At 34.9% G+C, this 17257-nt stretch overlaps 3 protein-coding genes across 3 annotated transcripts; all 3 read right to left on the bottom strand.

The window, feature by feature from the left end:
• Positions 1-804: 804 nt before the first annotated feature.
• Positions 805-3992, bottom strand: LOC120336244 (inactive carboxypeptidase-like protein X2). The gene is made up of 5 exons (XM_078110226.1): positions 3514-3992; positions 3125-3160; positions 2583-2756; positions 2043-2221; positions 805-1340 (listed from the first exon to the last, which is right to left on the bottom strand). The coding sequence occupies exons 1-5, from the start codon at positions 3773-3775 to the stop codon at positions 1185-1187; spliced, it is 807 nt and encodes a 268-aa protein (XP_077966352.1). The 5' UTR covers positions 3776-3992; the 3' UTR covers positions 805-1184.
• Positions 3993-8076: 4084 nt separating this feature from the next.
• On the bottom strand, positions 8077-10842 carry LOC144419944 (inactive carboxypeptidase-like protein X2). Its single transcript, XM_078110206.1, has 5 exons — positions 10368-10842; positions 9901-9936; positions 9513-9686; positions 9025-9203; positions 8077-8621 (listed from the first exon to the last, which is right to left on the bottom strand). Exons 1-5 carry the CDS (start codon positions 10627-10629, stop codon positions 8466-8468), a joined length of 807 nt encoding a protein of 268 aa, XP_077966332.1. The 5' UTR covers positions 10630-10842; the 3' UTR covers positions 8077-8465.
• Positions 10843-12844: 2002 nt separating this feature from the next.
• LOC120336289 (inactive carboxypeptidase-like protein X2) lies at positions 12845-16238 on the bottom strand. Its single transcript, XM_078119964.1, has 5 exons — positions 15775-16238; positions 15386-15421; positions 14844-15017; positions 14303-14481; positions 12845-13600 (listed from the first exon to the last, which is right to left on the bottom strand). Exons 1-5 carry the CDS (start codon positions 16034-16036, stop codon positions 13445-13447), a joined length of 807 nt encoding a protein of 268 aa, XP_077976090.1. The 5' UTR covers positions 16037-16238; the 3' UTR covers positions 12845-13444.
• Positions 16239-17257: the final 1019 nt, after the last annotated feature.

Genomic DNA, 17257 nt, shown 5'->3' on the forward strand with positions numbered 1-17257 from the left:
TGATTTATTATCGCTGAAAAGCGGTTTAAAGCAACACCAAAATGCTTTACTTAGTCCAATTACAAATATCAAAAACTAACTGTTTGTTTGAATCTTTCTTATTTCTAAAAAATGTCAAATATTACTGACCAATTACGTGGGACAGCATCAAAGATTCCATTCGATAATAAAAAAATGTGGAAATGACACTAAAGGTTTCGCTATAGAGGGAAAATAAACTCCCATGCTTGTATATATTAGGACCGTGGGTGTCGCTGTTGGATAACCAGTATTGGTTCGCTGCGACTTTCTTCCCCACTAAAACTGTGTAATTATCATTTCTAGTAATTTGTACTCGAGTGATTCGTCTATATTGTATTTCTTCTTGAAACCATTTATTTTTCACATTCGTCATATTCCACTAAATTAAACTCCAATTCGTGGTATAATGTGTGACCCCAGGCAAAACTGTAATGTAATTCGGAACCCCAGAAGGCATTTGTGTTGAAAATGGCTGCCCTGGAGTAATGGCACAATTTGCTACATTGCGGCTTTCGTATTTTGCGCACTATCGTTGCATATTACCATTTTGTTTAATTCCTAAACTGCCTGGGTGTTTTTGTCAAATTTGTGACACCAAAAAACGAATAACGTACACTGATATCTCTGGATTGACCGTTCGATCAACGTTGGAATCAGAATTTATTATCAAAGATATTTATGTTTTCAAATTTGTATCCTTGTTGGCGACTTTTTGACTATATCCACCGGGACCTCTACCAATTTTATACACGACCTAACACAAGTCAAACGCGTTTTATTGAAAAAACTAATGCGTTACGCTTATATTTACGAAATTCAAATTTAACACATGATGAAAATAATACAATACTTAAATGCTCATGCACACGGATACGAAAGTTAATTGGCACCATTTTTTTCGTACGTTAGCAACATCTGAAGCAGTCTACAAAATTTGAAAACTTATCAAAATAAACAACATATTTTATCTACTGTACTGATAACAATTGCTGCAAAACTAAACATTTGAAACGCGATTCAGTAGTGAAAATGAGAAAACTAATCGATTTAGTGTTTGATATTGAGCCAAAAGTTGGCTTTATCTTTCAGTAAAATTTTGTAAATCCTGTAAAGGCTTTTCTCGGTCGTTTGTAAGCCTATTCAATGTCGAATAGCATGGATTCTTAGAACATGTCGTGACATTCGCCTCGAATTACTTCCATTCTCATGCATGGGTGATTATTCCATGATAATGGGTACAAACGAATAAGGCGACAAATCAGAGGTTTGGGAAACATGTTAATCACTTTAGAATCCTCATCCGTGTTTCCTACAAAGACCTAAAGTAAAAAAACACATCATTTTGCAAAACACGACAAACGTTATTGTTATGATACCAATATCAAAAAGATTATAAGGGGAATAGAAATTGATAAATAGAAATGAATAATACAAATTTTGTTGTAATTTCCAGTTTCATCCTGCTTGTATACTTGGGAACCTGCGAATGAATTATTAGTATAGGATAGGATTTACATATTTATTTCTGGGGAGAGGAAAGCCGATACGGTGGCTTAATCATATGAAAAACCGCGGTCTCTCGTTCGGTTATCAGACCATGTCAGGTACGGGATTGTTAGCCAGTTATTCTTTTCAGATGCATGGAATTGATAGTGGTGAAAGCCGTAACCGACCAGGGGTTAAGTTAATCACTCTACGACAGAGAGGAGTCCCGCAATCATCTTACACATAGCTATTCTCGCATGGGATTCGAAACTGCGAACCCACGCAAGGTAATCAGAGATGCGGTGGCGGGCGTATTTCTATATACCAATGTTTTTTGTTTAGTTGTTTAATTTCTATAGTGGGGTTACGGGCGATCACTGTAATAGCTTGTTATACCGTAGTGATTGCGTGTAGCCAGATTGGTTTTTACCAAATAGAAGCAGCAGATTTTTTTGAATACAATAGCCCTTCATCGTATTATTTTGTTTTTCATCCCTCGTGTACGATTATATAAAAGAAAATTGTGCGATACATACTTTGTCGACAGAATTATCCGTTATAGTTCTCAGAGTAGAAGTTGAATTCCCACACGCTACTTTGTATGTTTTTACCCACTGATTGTGATCCCATCCATATTTAATTGGGCGTCCCTGAGTTACTATTCCACCTATAAATCTCGGACGTTGAAAATCAACCTGAATCCACGGATGATTTGCTGAAAAATAATACTTTATAAATTTATTAGGATTTTTTTGAAAACTGTATACATGTTTTTACGTGTTTAACGCGAATATTTGCCACCGGATGTTGTTGGACTTGTCAAAATTATCGTTTATTTTTATTTATTTTTTTATTTACCTGATTCAGAGGTTATAATCAAAAAGAGATAGAGAACCGTTGATTGAGTATACAATTTTACATTCAAATAATGGGACATCGTACTCTTACTAATAATTTAAGTTAGAAAGGGCATGCAATGGTACTCATTTAAAAAACCTGGAGGGCCTAATTGGAAAGTAAAAAAACTGCAAAGATACAATGGATTATCAAGTGGAATTCAACACAGAAATACTTACTATCGTGTGTGGGGCACCAAGCACCTATACTAAATCCAGTTGAAGCTGTATAGAAAACAGCATTTTCATCCATTCGTCCATGATGAGCGGCATGTCGGTAATCATAATCAGATGATGCAGTAATCGCATGATCTGGAATATCCCTGTTCTTCATTCCCAATCCACAGTATGATACTGCAATGAATATGAAAGGATTTTCCATTTTATAAATAAGTACTTCGATTATGTTCTACTGATCATCTGAGTATTTTCACGGAGTATTAGTTTCCATCGAATTGATCAATTGCAAACAACAATCGTCGCTTCGATCGAACTGTTGTATTCGATAACTGACTATAGTACTGCATATTTTGAAAATGGCGAATATGAAATATTATATATACGAATAATATAATTTATTTGCTTGACCCCTCTACAAATAAGCTCACGACCGACTATGGCTTATATAGAATAGACCATAAGTCATTAACTATTTTCTCATTTCAGTTCCTTTCCTGGGTAAAATGAAATGTAAAAAATATATTGAATTGTAAATATCTTACGTTTTGGAATAATGTCAACGGTTTTCTTCATTTTTTCTAAAGTATAAATGCAAGAAGAAGAGCTCAATTATCTTTATTTTCCTATACGTATGTTGTATAATTAATGTTTTAATTTATTCAAATAAACTTCGTTGATAAACACTGTTTTATTATCTACTGGACCTGGTCTAGTAAAAATTCATTGCCAATTAAAAAACTCGTTCGTTTTTCCAAAATGGTATTTATTCTGTAAATATAAGTTCTGGACAAGTAATAAGCTTGGGTTTCACGCGATTCCATAGCGAGCCGTCCGAAATAATCTAAAATGTGATTCATGACGTCAACGTGTCTCGTTTCCAGTTGGCTATATTTAGGACGTAGGAAATGAAATTTCTATGCAAAAAATTTACCTTCTAACAATCTTATTTTATCTTCCAGGCTTTCCGTTGTCCCCTCTTGGCCTCTGTCACCTTTTACACCAGGCAGACCCCTCCTACCCTCTGGCCCTCGCTTTCCAGGCCTTCCCTGGCACTGATCAGCACAGCTATGACTCGATGCAGTTTTGTCAGTCATTAGAGCAGAACAAAACTCGTATACGTTCGGTATGTCACCTAAAACTGCAGGTATGATCACGACACAGCACCATAATACGACAAAAGATTTATGCGGCATATCTATTTTATTTAATATTAACCGCAATAAAAAAAAGTATATTGTAGAAAATTTGGGCAAATATTTTCATCTTTGAAAAGCTTCCATATGTCCTGATAAATGTAATTTAAAATTGAAATGAACATATCGTTATACGGTTATACCCTCTGTTCAATATGTCAAACATTGTAGTTAACGGCTTTGTTGTATCTTAACTTCCAAACTATTATTTTGCATCATTCCGAATTTACAAATACTACTCCATGACTAGATGCCGCTAATGTTTTTTTGACTTTGCCATCTTATATATATATATAAATATTAGGTCATCAGGGAAATAACGTTATATTTCACATTTTTTTCAAATTGAAATGACAATGGTTTTAATGTGTGAATTGAATGAGCTTCAGTATTTTCTCGTGGGAAACTTACATAGCGCTGATTTTCCTAACCACATCGTATGATTAGATATTATGTTAAAGGCATTTACCGAGCCACTAATAATCCAATAGGTTGGTGGTGATTGATTTGATATTTTAAATCAGTGCTTACGCTAATAAATGTAATTTGTTGAAATCCAAGTAAGACTGGTTACAAACACTCATTTAGTTCAATACCCAAGCACCGCTTATTTTGTGTTTCAGGGAGGCGAATACTGTGCGTGCGGGAAAGACGATATGTCTGGGCGCATGCTTGACCAAGCTTATTTTTACGAAAAAGTTCACAAGTTTCGTCGCTAATAATTATAAGAAACAAACGGGCCGACACGGATGCCTTGACCAATGAACGATCCGTCAACGCAAACTACGATGAACCCGGCATAGGTGATTATATTCGCGGCACTCCCAGAGAATCGTAGTCTTCTCTCATTGGGCAGTGATAGACCTCCCTTGGGACACACAATAAGACAAAAGTGACCCAATGAGTGCGTTGACGCTTAAGTTGAGAAACATATAAAATTTTTGCAAATTCCAACTAAACGGTTAAGTACTTATAGGCCTTGAATCTAAAATTCAGTGTAAACTAAGTTCGGTTCAAAGTGGTAGGCCTATTGCAAGGATGGCATTCGATGGAGAAATTTCTAACAATCAGTCGATCGCAAGATATTAAGAAAATGTTAATCGATCTCGGCGATCCGCTGCGCATATCCATATATTGTAAACTGTAGTAGTTTTTAGGATAAAAGCTTTGGAATCGTGTGGTAATTGTCACAGCTCAAAAAAGCAACAGAAAGTCATAGCTATTTAAAGATGAGAATCACTCAAAAAAATTCAGAAACCCGAAAATCTGCATGCGTGCTTTTTCCGTTCGGCATTCTTTTTTTCGATAAATATTACTATCCAAATAAAAGGTTATGAATATTTCTTTGTTTAAACCAGAAAACTGTAAAGAACAGTATAATATTCCTGAGTTCACCTTGACACCCATGAATTTGTTGCGACGCTGCAGGTGGCTACGAGACGCACAACAAAGTAGGGACCGCAGTGATCTTTACCGGGTGAGGCACAGCAGGATTTTGAGCCTGGTGCGAAGTTCGCAAGGACATTCTCATTGTAATATAAATTCATTTTTTTTGAAGCATTGATCAACTGCAGAGGCATTGATATAATGAACCCAATGAAAATTTTACTTTACAGTCCAGATTTATAAAAGAATCATTGTCACAATTCATTCTTGGGCTCTCTTGATAACGTTTACCCATCGATAAGTATACGAGCATTTAAACTGTTGTCCGAATTTTCAACCAGTTACTTCTAGCTTCAATTAAAACGAAACAAATAAATCGACTGTGAGCCGCTGCGGAGCTTTGTGTTGCAAAACCTTTTTTAGATGCCTCGTTTGCAGTCCTGTATTGAAAACGACACAGTAGCAAAATTCTCCCTGGAGTTATATGATTTGACATCTGCATGTTTTTATGTGAGATGTGTACCTTTTTTACGCATAATGCGTGCCCAGCACTGCATCTTATTACGGAAATATAAGTTATTAATTTATATTCCACCCATTTCAATTTTTGTCGGCACATTATTTGATAGTTTTTCCTCATGCGAAATGTTTTTAGGGGGTGCCTTTTTTTTCTAAAGGCATAGTGATTGCTCGACATTACGCAAATATATGTTATTATTTTCTTTTCCACTAATTTCAGTTTTTGCCGGTCCGCAAAGACATTTTATTTTACCGGTCCGCCAGGGTAGAAAGGTTGGGAACCACTGTTCTAGAGACATATCGGTGGATTGACCGCTCAACCAATCTCAATGTTGGAATCAGAAGTTATTATCAAAGATTATTATGCTTTTCATTTATTTTTTCCCTTTTATGTATTTTGTTGGCGGCTTTTTGATTATCTCTACTTTGGATCTCTATCAATTTCATACACGATCTAACACAAGTTGAACGAGTTTTATTGAAAATCATTAATGCGTAATGCCTACTTATGAAATTTATAAGTGTTATGAAGAACAACAACAAGAAGCAACATCTGAAGCAGTCTACAAAATTTGAAAACTTTGAAAAAAAGAAACAACATATTTTATGATTGCTGATAAAACTGAAAATTTGAAACGCGGTTCAATAGTGAAAAGAAAAACAACTAGTCGATTTAGTGTTTGATAATGAGCCAAAAGTTAGCTCAATATTTCAGTAAAATTCTGAAAAGGCGTTCCTAGGTCGGTTGTAAGCCTATTCAAAGTCGAATAGCATGGATTCTTAGAACAAGTCGTGACATTCGCCTCGAATTACTTCCATTCTCATGCATTGGTGATATTTCCATGATAATGGGTACAAACAAACAAAGCGACAAATCAGAGGTTTGGGAAACATGTTAATCACTTTAGAATTCTCATCCGTGTTTCCTGAAAAGACCTATAGTAAAACATAAATAAAAATATTATTTTACAAAATACGACAAACATTATTGTTATACTTTCGATATAAAAAAGCACAAAAGAAATAGATGAATAGGAAAATAACTGAAAAGTTTATTGTAATTTCCAGATTAATCTTGCTTATATACTTGGAACCTTACGAAGGAAATATTAAGATAGGATTTGCATATTTAACCCGGGGAGAGGTAAACTGATAAGACGGCTTAATCATATGTCGAACCCCGGCCTCGAGTACGGCTACCAGTCCGCGTCGGGAATGAAATTAGTTGGCCAGTTATTTGTTTCCGGTTTATAGACTTGTTAGTGGAGAAAGCCGTAACCGACCGGCGCTTACGTGAACCACCCTATACGGCAGCGAAAAGTTTAGCAATTTTCTCGCACATTTGATACGAATATGCGAACCCACGAATTAGTAACTAATATAGGTAATAATGAATAGCTAATATATTTATATATATAATAGTTCTTCATCGTATTACTTTTTTTATCCCTAGTGTGCGTTTATATACAAGAATATTGTACGATACATACTTTGTCAATAGCATTATCCGTTATAGTTCTCAGAGTAGAAGTTGAATTCCCACACGCTATTTTGCATGTTTTTACCCACTGATTGAAGTCCCATACGTATTTAATTGGGCGTCCCTGTGTTACTATTCCACCTATAAATCTCGGGCGTTGAAAATCAACCTGAATCCACTGATCATTTGCTGATAAATATTAATTCGCAAATTCAGTATGATTTTCCTTTTTTTGAAACTGTATCAAATTTTTACGTGTTTAACGCAAAATAGTTTCCTCCGGATATTATTGAAGTTGTTATAGTAATCGCTGGCTTTTATAAAATATTTACCTGATTTGATGGTTATACTCAGAAAAAGATAGATAATCTGTTGGTTCATTACAATTTTTACATGCAAATAATGATACGTCGTACTCCTATTAAAAAATATAGTGCATGGAAGGGGCATGGCAAAGGTACTCGCTATATATATATGGAGGGCCTCGTTTAAAAAATAAAACAAAAATGTTGAGATACATCGATTGGAAGTGATCGTTTTGCAAATTGTTGGACTGAGAGTCATTACTTGAGGAATTATAGGGACCCCAGGAGGCATTTGTGTTAAAAATGGCTGCCCTGGAGTAATGACACAATTCTCTACATTGCAGCTTTCGTATTTTGCGCACTATCGTTGCATATTACCATTTTATTTAATTCCTAAACTGCCTGGGTGTTTTTGTCAAATTTGTGACACCGAAAAAACGAATAACATACACTGATATCTCTGGATTGACCGTTCGATCAACGTTGGAATCAGAATTTATTATCAAAGATATTTATGTTTTCAAATTTGTATCCTTGTTGGCGACTTTTTGACTATATCCACCGGGACCTCTACCAATTTTATACACGACCTAACACAAGTTAAACGAGTTTTATTAAAAAAACTAATGCGTTACGCTTATATTTACGAAATTCAAGTTTTAACACATGATGAAAATAGTACAATACTTAAATGCTCATGCACACGAATACGGAAGTTAATTGGCACCATTTTTTTCGTACGTTAGCAACATCTGAAGCAGTCTACAAAATTTGAAAACTTATCAAAATAAACAACATATTTTATCTACTGTACTGATAACAATTGCTGCAAAACTAAACATTTGAAACGCGATTCAGTAGTGAAAATGAGAAAACTAATCGATTTAGTGTTTGATATTGAGCCAAAAGTTGGCTTAATCTTTCAGTAAAATTGTGTAAATCCTGTGAAGGCTTTTCTAGATCGTCTGTAAGCCTATTCGAAGTCGAATAGCATAGATTCTTAGAACATGTCGTGACATTCGCCTCGAATTACTTCCATTCTCATGCATATGCCAATATTCCAGGACATTGGATATAAACGAACAAAACGACAAGACAGAGGTTTGGGGAACATGTTAATCACTTTAGAATCCTCATCCGTGTTTCCTACAAAAACCTAAAGGAAAAACAACATCATTTTACAAAAGAGACGAGAAATTCAGTAATCCCCTCGCACATAATTATCTCACGTGGGATTCGTACCCACGCAGATAATCAGAGGTGCGGTGGCGAACGTACTCGTAAAGCATAGCACGTTGCGCCACAAATCTAAATCGTAAGAAAATTTCAAAAGCAACTAATTTCAATACGAATGTTTGCTGTTCAGTTATTTAATTTCCATAGCGGTGTTACGGGCACCATTGAAATGGCATGGTCTGTCGCTGTCAATGTGTGTAGCTAGATTGGTTTTTACCAGTGAAGTAGTATATTTATTCAAATATAATACCCCTTTTTCGTATTGCTGTTTGTTTTTCATCCTTTGTCTACAATCATATAAAAGAAAATTATACGATACATACTTTGTCGATCTCATTATCCGTTATAGTTCTCAGAGTAGAAGTTGAATTCCCACACGCTACTTTGTATGTTTTTACCCGCTGATTGTAGTTCCATCTGTATTTAATTGGGCGGCCCTGAGTTACTATTCCACCTATAAATCTCGGACGTTGAAAATCAATCTGAATCCACTCACCATTTGCTGATAAATATTAATTCGCAAATTTAGTATGAGTTTTATATTTTTTAGAAACTGTTAAAATATTTTTACGTTTAATCGTTTACTTTTCAAAATGTCTACCTGATTGGAAGATTAGAAAAAGGTGAAGAATCGACTGTTAATTCATTACAATTTTACATGGGAATAATAGTACATCGTGCTCCTTAGAAGTGGCATGCTATGGGGCTCGTTTAAAAAATATAGAGGGCTTCGTTTGAAATATAAAACGAAATGTTAGGATCCACTTGATGTTAAGATATATCAAGTGAAAGTGAACACAAAAATACCTACTGTTTTGTCCGGAGCACCAGGCACCTACACTAAATCCAGATGAAGCTGTATGGAAAACAGCATTTTCATTCATTCGTCCATGATGAGCGGCATGTCGGTAATCAGAAACAGATGATGCAGTAATCACATGATCTGGAATATCCCTGCTCTTCATTCCCATTCCACAGTAGGATACTGCAATGGATATAAAAGAAATTTTCTATTTATAAATAAGTGCTTCGATTATATTCTACTGATCATCTGATTATTTTTATGGTATGGATATAGAACAAATTTTATTTACCTGATTATTTAATTTCGTAGGCCAATAGTCATTATTTTTCTATTTCAGTACCTATCCAGAGTAAAATGAAATGTAAAAAAATACATTGAATTTTAAATTACTTACGTTTTGGAATAATGTCAACGGTTTTCTTCATTTTTTCTGAAGTAAAAATCAAGAAGATGCGCTCAGATTATCCTTAATTTCCTTTTTGTATTTTGTAGAATTAAACAGTTTTAATTTATTCAAATAAATTCTAATAAAATTCCTTGTGTCTCACTGTTTTATTATCCACTGGACACGGCCCAGAAAAAATTAATTGCCGTTTCAGGAACTTGTTTTACGAATTGTCGGACCGAAAGTCACTGCTCGATGAATTATATCAAAACAATTCATTTTTCATAAAATGTATTCATTCTGTGCAATATAAGTTCTGAAAATGTAATATGCTTGGGTTTCACGCAATTCCATATCAAACCCGTCCAAAATAATTCAAAATGTAATGTCCAAAATGTAAATGTAATGTCTCAGTTCCAGTTGGCTATATTTAGGGCGTAAAAAATGAATGTTAAATGCATAACAAAAAAGCTTACCTTCTAACAATCTTATTTTCTCCTCCAAGCGTTCCGTTGTCCCCTCTTCGCCTCTGTCACCTTTTACACCAGGCAGACCCCTCCTACCCTCTGGCCCCCGCTTTCCGGGCCTTCCCTGGCACTGAGCAGCACAGTTATGACTCGATGCAGTTTTGTCAGTCATTAGAGCAGAACAAAACTCGTATACGTTCGGTATGTCACTTAAAACTGCAGGTATGATTACGACACAGCACCATAATACGACGAAAGATTTATGCGGCATATCTATTTTATTCAATATTAATTGCAATTAAAAAAAGTATATTGTAGAAAATTTGGGCAAATATTTTCATCTTTGAAAGGCTTCCATATGTCCTGATAAATGTAATTTAAAATTGAAATGAACATATCGTTATACCCTCTGTTTAATATCAAACATTGTAGTTAACGGCTTTGTTGTATCTTAACTTCCAAACTATTGTTTAGCATCATCCCGAATTTACAAATACCACTCCATGACTAGACGCCGCTAATGTTGTTTTGACCTTGCCATCTTATATATATAGAGAGAGAGAGAAATATTAGGTCATCAGGGTACTAACGTTATATTTCACATTTTAGTTTTTCGAAACTGAAATGGAAGTTCAAAAAATGCCGAGACAATGGTTTTAATGTGTAAATTGAACGAGCTTCAGTATTTTCTCGTGGGAAACTTACATTGCGCTGTTTTTCCCAACCACATCGCCTGATCGTAAAGAGATTATATTTTGAAAACATTTACCAAACCACTAAGCCAATAAAGCTTGGTGGTGACTAATTGATATTTTAAATCAGTGCTAACGCTAATAAATGTAATTTGTTGAGATCCAAGTGAGACTGGTTACAAATACTCATTTATTTCAGTATCCAAGCACCGCTTATTTTGAGTCCCTATGCTTACTCTAATCTGGAAAGAAGTATTCATCAATATCACCTATATGTATCAGAGTTGGATCAATTGTAATTTGTAATTGTAATTGATGTAATTAATTACAGTTTTTCATGTAATTGTAATGTAATCGAGGCATTTTCATTCTGTGTAATTGTAAATGTAATTGTAATTTGCTAAAATTTCGGCTCAATTACACTTTCAAGTACACCAGGGGTCACCAAACTAGGGCGTCCTTTCATCTGGCAAATAACACGAAAAAGGGCGAAATATTTTTCCAAGGGGCGTTTCCGAGAATCGCCTTCCTTTTTTTTATTTCGTAACATTAGCCAATCAGCAAGATGCGAAAAAGAGACGTAACAATATGCCTTTTCGCATCCGTTAAGACACTCGGACAGATTTTCAGTCGTGGTTGTAAACATTACCTCATTTTGCGATTTCGAATGCTATTCGTTAGATTTTAGTTGTGTTTCGGAAATTTAAGTTTGAATCAAATAAGTGAATCCTCATATTGCCTTCTTAGGAGTTATAGTTTAATTATAAGTAGTTATCAAAATTAGTCTAGAAATAGCTGTGATAAAATAGGCTAAATCCATGGGAACACTGGCTGTCTGGTTTGATTCTGTAAATTCTTGCTACGCGAAACTCGGAAATTTTTTGAGGGTAGCGGTAGCATCAAGGGTAAACTGCTTCGCTCTGTGTAACGTGTCCATATATTTGAGCATTGCTCTGTTGTAATTGTAAATGTAATGTAATTGTATTTTGATACTTTTTGCACGGAGTAATTGTAATGTAATTGAAATATTTAAGGAAGTAATTGCAATTGTAATTGAACTGAATTAATGTAATTGATCCAACTCTGATATGTATCATTTTTTCTTTTGCCTGGAAGGTTTGATAGTTAGACAGTTTGAATGCAAATTATATTCAAATTTGTCATTTTTTAAAGAATAAATAATTTAGAATTAAAATGAACATATCGGTATACCCACTGTTCAATGTGTCAAACATTGAAGTTAACGACTTTGTTCGTCTGTATCTTAATTTCCCAACTAACATTTTGCATCATCCCGATTTTACAAATACTACTCCTATAACTAGACGCCGCTAATGTTTTTTTGACTTTGCCATCTTATATGTATATATATAAATATTCGGTCATCAGGGAACTAACGTTATATTTCACATTTTTTTTTAAATTGAAATGGAAGTTCAAAAAATGCCGAGACAATGGTTTTAATGTGTGAATTGAACGAGCTTCAGTATTTTCTCGTGGGAAACTTACATTGCGCTGATTTTCCTAACCACATCGTACGATTAGATAATATGTTAAAGGCCATTACCGAGCCACTAATAATCCAATAGGTTGGTGGTGATTGATTTGATATTTTAAATCAGTGCTAACGCTAATAAATGTAATTTGTTGAGATTCAAGTGAGCCTGGTTACAAATACTCATTTAGTTAAATATCCAAGAAGCTCTTATTTTGTGCTCCAAGGAGGCGAATACTATGCGTGCGGGAAAGACGATATGTCTGGGCGCATGCTTGACCAAGCTTATTTTTACATAACAGTTTACAAGTTCCGTCACTAATAATTATAATAAACATGTAACTACGATGAAACCCATAGGTAATTATATTCACGGCACTCCTAGAGAATCGTAGTCCACTTCATTGGAAAGATAGCCTTCCTTTGGCTATGTCACAATAAGACAAACGTAACCCAATGAGTGACGTCTAAAGTTGAGAAGCATATAAAACTTTTCAAATTCCAAATAAACGGTGTAGTTAGTGAAGTTATCAAGGTTAGTGTAGTAAACTAAGTTCGAGTCAAAGTGGGAAAGACAGAAATGCTCATGCACACGAATACGAAAGTCAATTGTCACCATTTTCCTCGTACTTTTAGCAACATCTGAAGTAGTATAATTATACAGATTGAAAAAATTTACAAAATTAAACATTATATTCTATCTACTGTAATGATTCTGATTGCTGCTGAAACTGAAAATTTAAAACGCGGATCAACAGTGAAAAAGAGAAGCAACTGGTCGATTTAATGTTTGATAATGAGTCAAAAGTTGGCTTTATCTTTCAGTAAAATTTTGTAAATCCTGTAAAGGCTTTTCTCGGTCGTTTGTAAGCCTATTCAATGTCGAATAGCATGGATTCTTAGAACATGTCGTGACATTCGCCTCGAATTACTTCCATTCTCATGCATGGGTGATTATTCCATGATAATGGGTACAAACGAATAAGGCGACAAATCAGAGGTTTGGGAAACATGTTAATCACTTTAGAATCCTCATCCGTGTTTCCTACAAAGACCTAAAGTAAAAAAACACATTATTTTGCAAAACACGACAAACGTTATTGTTATGATATCAATATCAAAAAGATTATAATGGGAATAGAAATTGATAAATAGAAATGAATAATACAAATTTTGTTGTAATTTCCAGTTTCATCCTGCTTGTATACTTGGGACCCTGCGAATGAATTATTAGTATAGGATAGGATTTACATATTTATTTCTGGGGAGAGGAAAGCCGATACGGTGGCTTAATCATATGAAAAACCGCGGTCTCTCGTTCAGTTATCAGACCATGTCAGGTACGGGATTGTTAGCCAGAAATTTGTTTCAGATGCATGGAATTGATAGTGGTGAAAGCCGTAACCGACCAGGGGTTAAGTTAATCACTCTACGACAGAGAGGAGTCCCGCAATCATCTTACACATAGCTATTCTCGCATGGGATTCGAAACTGCGAACCCACGCAAGGTAATCAGAGATGCGGTGGCGGGCGTATTTCTATATACCAATGTTTTTTGTTTAGTTGTTTAATTTCTATAGTGGGGTTACGGGCGATCACTGTGATAGCTTGTTATACCGTAGTGATTGCGTGTAGCCAGATTGGTTTTTACCAAATAGAAGCAGCAGATTTTTTTGAATACAATAGCCCTTCATCGTATTATTTTGTTTTTCATCCCTCGTGTACGATTATATAAAAGAAAATTGTGCGATACATACTTTGTCGACAGAATTATCCGTTATAGTTCTCAGAGTAGAAGTTGAATTCCCACACGCTACTTTGTATGTTTTTACCCACTGATTGTGGTCCCATCCATATTTAATTGGGCGTCCCTGAGTTACTATTCCACCTATAAATCTCGGACGTTGAAAATCAACCTGAATCCACGGATGATTTGCTGAAAAATAATACTTTATAAATTTATTAGGATTTTTTTGAAAACTGTATACATGTTTTTACGTGTTTAACGCGAAATAATTGCCACCGGATGTTGTTGGACTTGTCAAAATTATCGTTTATTTTTATTTTATTTTTTATTTACCTGATTCAGAGGTTATAATCAAAAAGAGATAGAGAACCGTTGATTAAGTATACAATTTTACATTCAAATAAGGGGACATCGTACTCTTACTAATAATTTAAGTTAGAAAGGGCATGCAATGGTACTCATTTAAAAAACCTGGAGGGCCTAATTGGAAAGTAAAAGAACTGCAAAGATACAATGGATTATCAAGTGGAATTCAACACGGAAATACTTACTATCGTGTGTGGGGCACCAAGCACCTATACTAAATCCAGTTGAAGCTGTATGGAAAACAGCATTTTCATCCATTCGTTCATGATGAGCGGCATGTCGGTAATCATAATCAGATGATGCAGTAATCGCATGATCTGGAATATCCCTGTTCTTCATTCCCAATCCACAGTATGATACTGCAATGAATATGAAAGGATTTTCCATTTTATAAATAAGTACTTCGATTATGTTCTACTGATCATCTGAGTATTTTCACGGAGTATTAGTTTCCATCGAATTGATCAATTGCAAACAACAATCGTCGCTTCGATCGAACTGTTGTATTCGATAACTGACTATAGTACTGCATATTTTGAAAATGGCGAATATGAAATATTATATATACGAATAATATAATTTATTTGCTTGACCCCTCTACAAATAAGCTCACGACCGACTATGGCTTATATAGAATAGACCATAAGTCATTAACTATTTTCTCATTTCAGTTCCTTTCCTGGGTAAAATGAAATGTAAAAAATATATTGAATTGTAAATATCTTACGTTTTGGAATAATGTCAACGGTTTTCTTCATTTTTTCTAAAGTATAAATGCAAGAAGAAGAGCTCAATTATCTTTATTTTCCTATACGTATGTTGTATAATTAATGTTTTAATTTATTCAAATAAACTTCGTTGATAAACACTGTTTTATTATCTACTGGACCTGGTCTAGTAAAAATTCATTGCCAATTAAAAAACTCGTTCGTTTTTCCAAAATGGTATTTATTCTGTAAATATAAGTTCTGGACAAGTAATAAGCTTGGGTTTCACGCGATTCCATAGCGAGCCGTCCGAAATAATCTAAAATGTGATTCATGACGTCAACGTGTCTCGTTTCCAGTTGGCTATATTTAGGACGTAGGAAATGAAATTTCTATGCAAAAAATTTACCTTCTAACAATCTTATTTTATCTTCCAGGCTTTCCGTTGTCCCCTCTTGGCCTCTGTCACCTTTTACACCAGGCAGACCCCTCCTACCCTCTGGCCCTCGCTTTCCAGGCCTTCCCTGGCACTGATCAGCACAGCTATGACTCGATGCAGTTTTGTCAGTCATTAGAGCAGAACAAAACTCGTATACGTTCGGTATGTCACCTAAAACTGCAGGTATGATCACGACACAGCACCATAATACGACAAAAGATTTATGCGGCATATCTATTTTATTTAATATTAACCGCAATAAAAAAAAGTATATTGTAGAAAATTTGGGCAAATATTTTCATCTTTGAAAAGCTTCCATATGTCCTGATAAATGTAATTTAAAATTGAAATGAACATATCGTTATACGGTTATACCCTCTGTTCAATATGTCAAACATTGTAGTTAACGGCTTTGTTGTATCTTAACTTCCAAACTATTATTTTGCATCATTCCGAATTTACAAATACTACTCCATGACTAGATGCCGCTAATGTTTTTTTGACTTTGCCATCTTATATATATATATAAATATTAGGTCATCAGGGAAATAACGTTATATTTCACATTTTTTTCAAATTGAAATGACAATGGTTTTAATGTGTGAATTGAATGAGCTTCAGTATTTTCTCGTGGGAAACTTACATAGCGCTGATTTTCCTAACCACATCGTATGATTAGATATTATGTTAAAGGCATTTACCGAGCCACTAATAATCCAATAGGTTGGTGGTGATTGATTTGATATTTTAAATCAGTGCTTACGCTAATAAATGTAATTTGTTGAAATCCAAGTAAGACTGGTTACAAACACTCATTTAGTTCAATACCCAAGCACCGCTTATTTTGTGTTTCAGGGAGGCGAATACTGTGCGTGCGGGAAAGACGATATGTCTGGGCGCATGCTTGACCAAGCTTATTTTTACGAAAAAGTTCACAAGTTTCGTCGCTAATAATTATAAGAAACAAACGGGCCGACACGGATGCCTTGACCAATGAACGATCCGTCAACGCAAACTACGATGAACCCGGCATAGGTGATTATATTCGCGGCACTCCCAGAGAATCGTAGTCTTCTCTCATTGGGCAGTGATAGACCTCCCTTGGGACACACAATAAGACAAAAGTGACCCAATGAGTGCGTTGACGCTTAAGTTGAGAAACATATAAAATTTTTGCAAATTCCAACTAAACGGTTAAGTACTTATAGGCCTTGAATCTAAAATTCAGTGTAAACTAAGTTCGGTTCAAAGTGGTAGGCCTATTGCAAGGATGGCATTCGATGGAGAAATTTCTAACAATCAGTCGATCGCAAGATATTAAGAAAATGTTAATCGATCTCGGCGATCCGCTGCGCATATCCATATATTGTAAACTGTAGTAGTTTTTAGGATAAAAGCTTTGGAATCGTGTGGTAATTGTCACAGCTCAAAAAAGCAACAGAAAGTCATAGCT

Source organism: Styela clava, chromosome 2 (genome assembly GCF_964204865.1).
Source record: "Styela clava chromosome 2, kaStyClav1.hap1.2, whole genome shotgun sequence".
Classification (NCBI taxonomy): Eukaryota; Metazoa; Chordata; class Ascidiacea; order Stolidobranchia; family Styelidae; genus Styela; species Styela clava.

Coding starts and splice junctions, on each gene's coding strand:
- LOC120336244 (XM_078110226.1), bottom strand. CDS start 3,775: ATGCCGCATAAATCTTTTGTCGTATTATGGTGCTGTGTCGTGATCATA. Junction 2,757..3,124: donor CGTTGACATTATTCCAAAAC/GTAAGATATTTA, acceptor TATTCATTGCAG/TATCATACTGTGGATTGGGA. Junction 1,341..2,042: donor CGGATAATTCTGTCGACAAA/GTATGTATCGCA, acceptor TTTTTACTTTAG/GTCTTTGTAGGAAACACGGA.
- LOC144419944 (XM_078110206.1), bottom strand. CDS start 10,629: ATGCCGCATAAATCTTTCGTCGTATTATGGTGCTGTGTCGTAATCATA. Junction 9,937..10,367: donor GAAAATAAGATTGTTAGAAG/GTAAGCTTTTTT, acceptor TTTTTACTTCAG/AAAAAATGAAGAAAACCGTT. Junction 8,622..9,024: donor CGGATAATGAGATCGACAAA/GTATGTATCGTA, acceptor TTTTTCCTTTAG/GTTTTTGTAGGAAACACGGA.
- LOC120336289 (XM_078119964.1), bottom strand. CDS start 16,036: ATGCCGCATAAATCTTTTGTCGTATTATGGTGCTGTGTCGTGATCATA. Junction 15,018..15,385: donor CGTTGACATTATTCCAAAAC/GTAAGATATTTA, acceptor TATTCATTGCAG/TATCATACTGTGGATTGGGA. Junction 14,482..14,843: donor TTGGTGCCCCACACACGATA/GTAAGTATTTCC, acceptor ATTATTTTTCAG/CAAATCATCCGTGGATTCAG.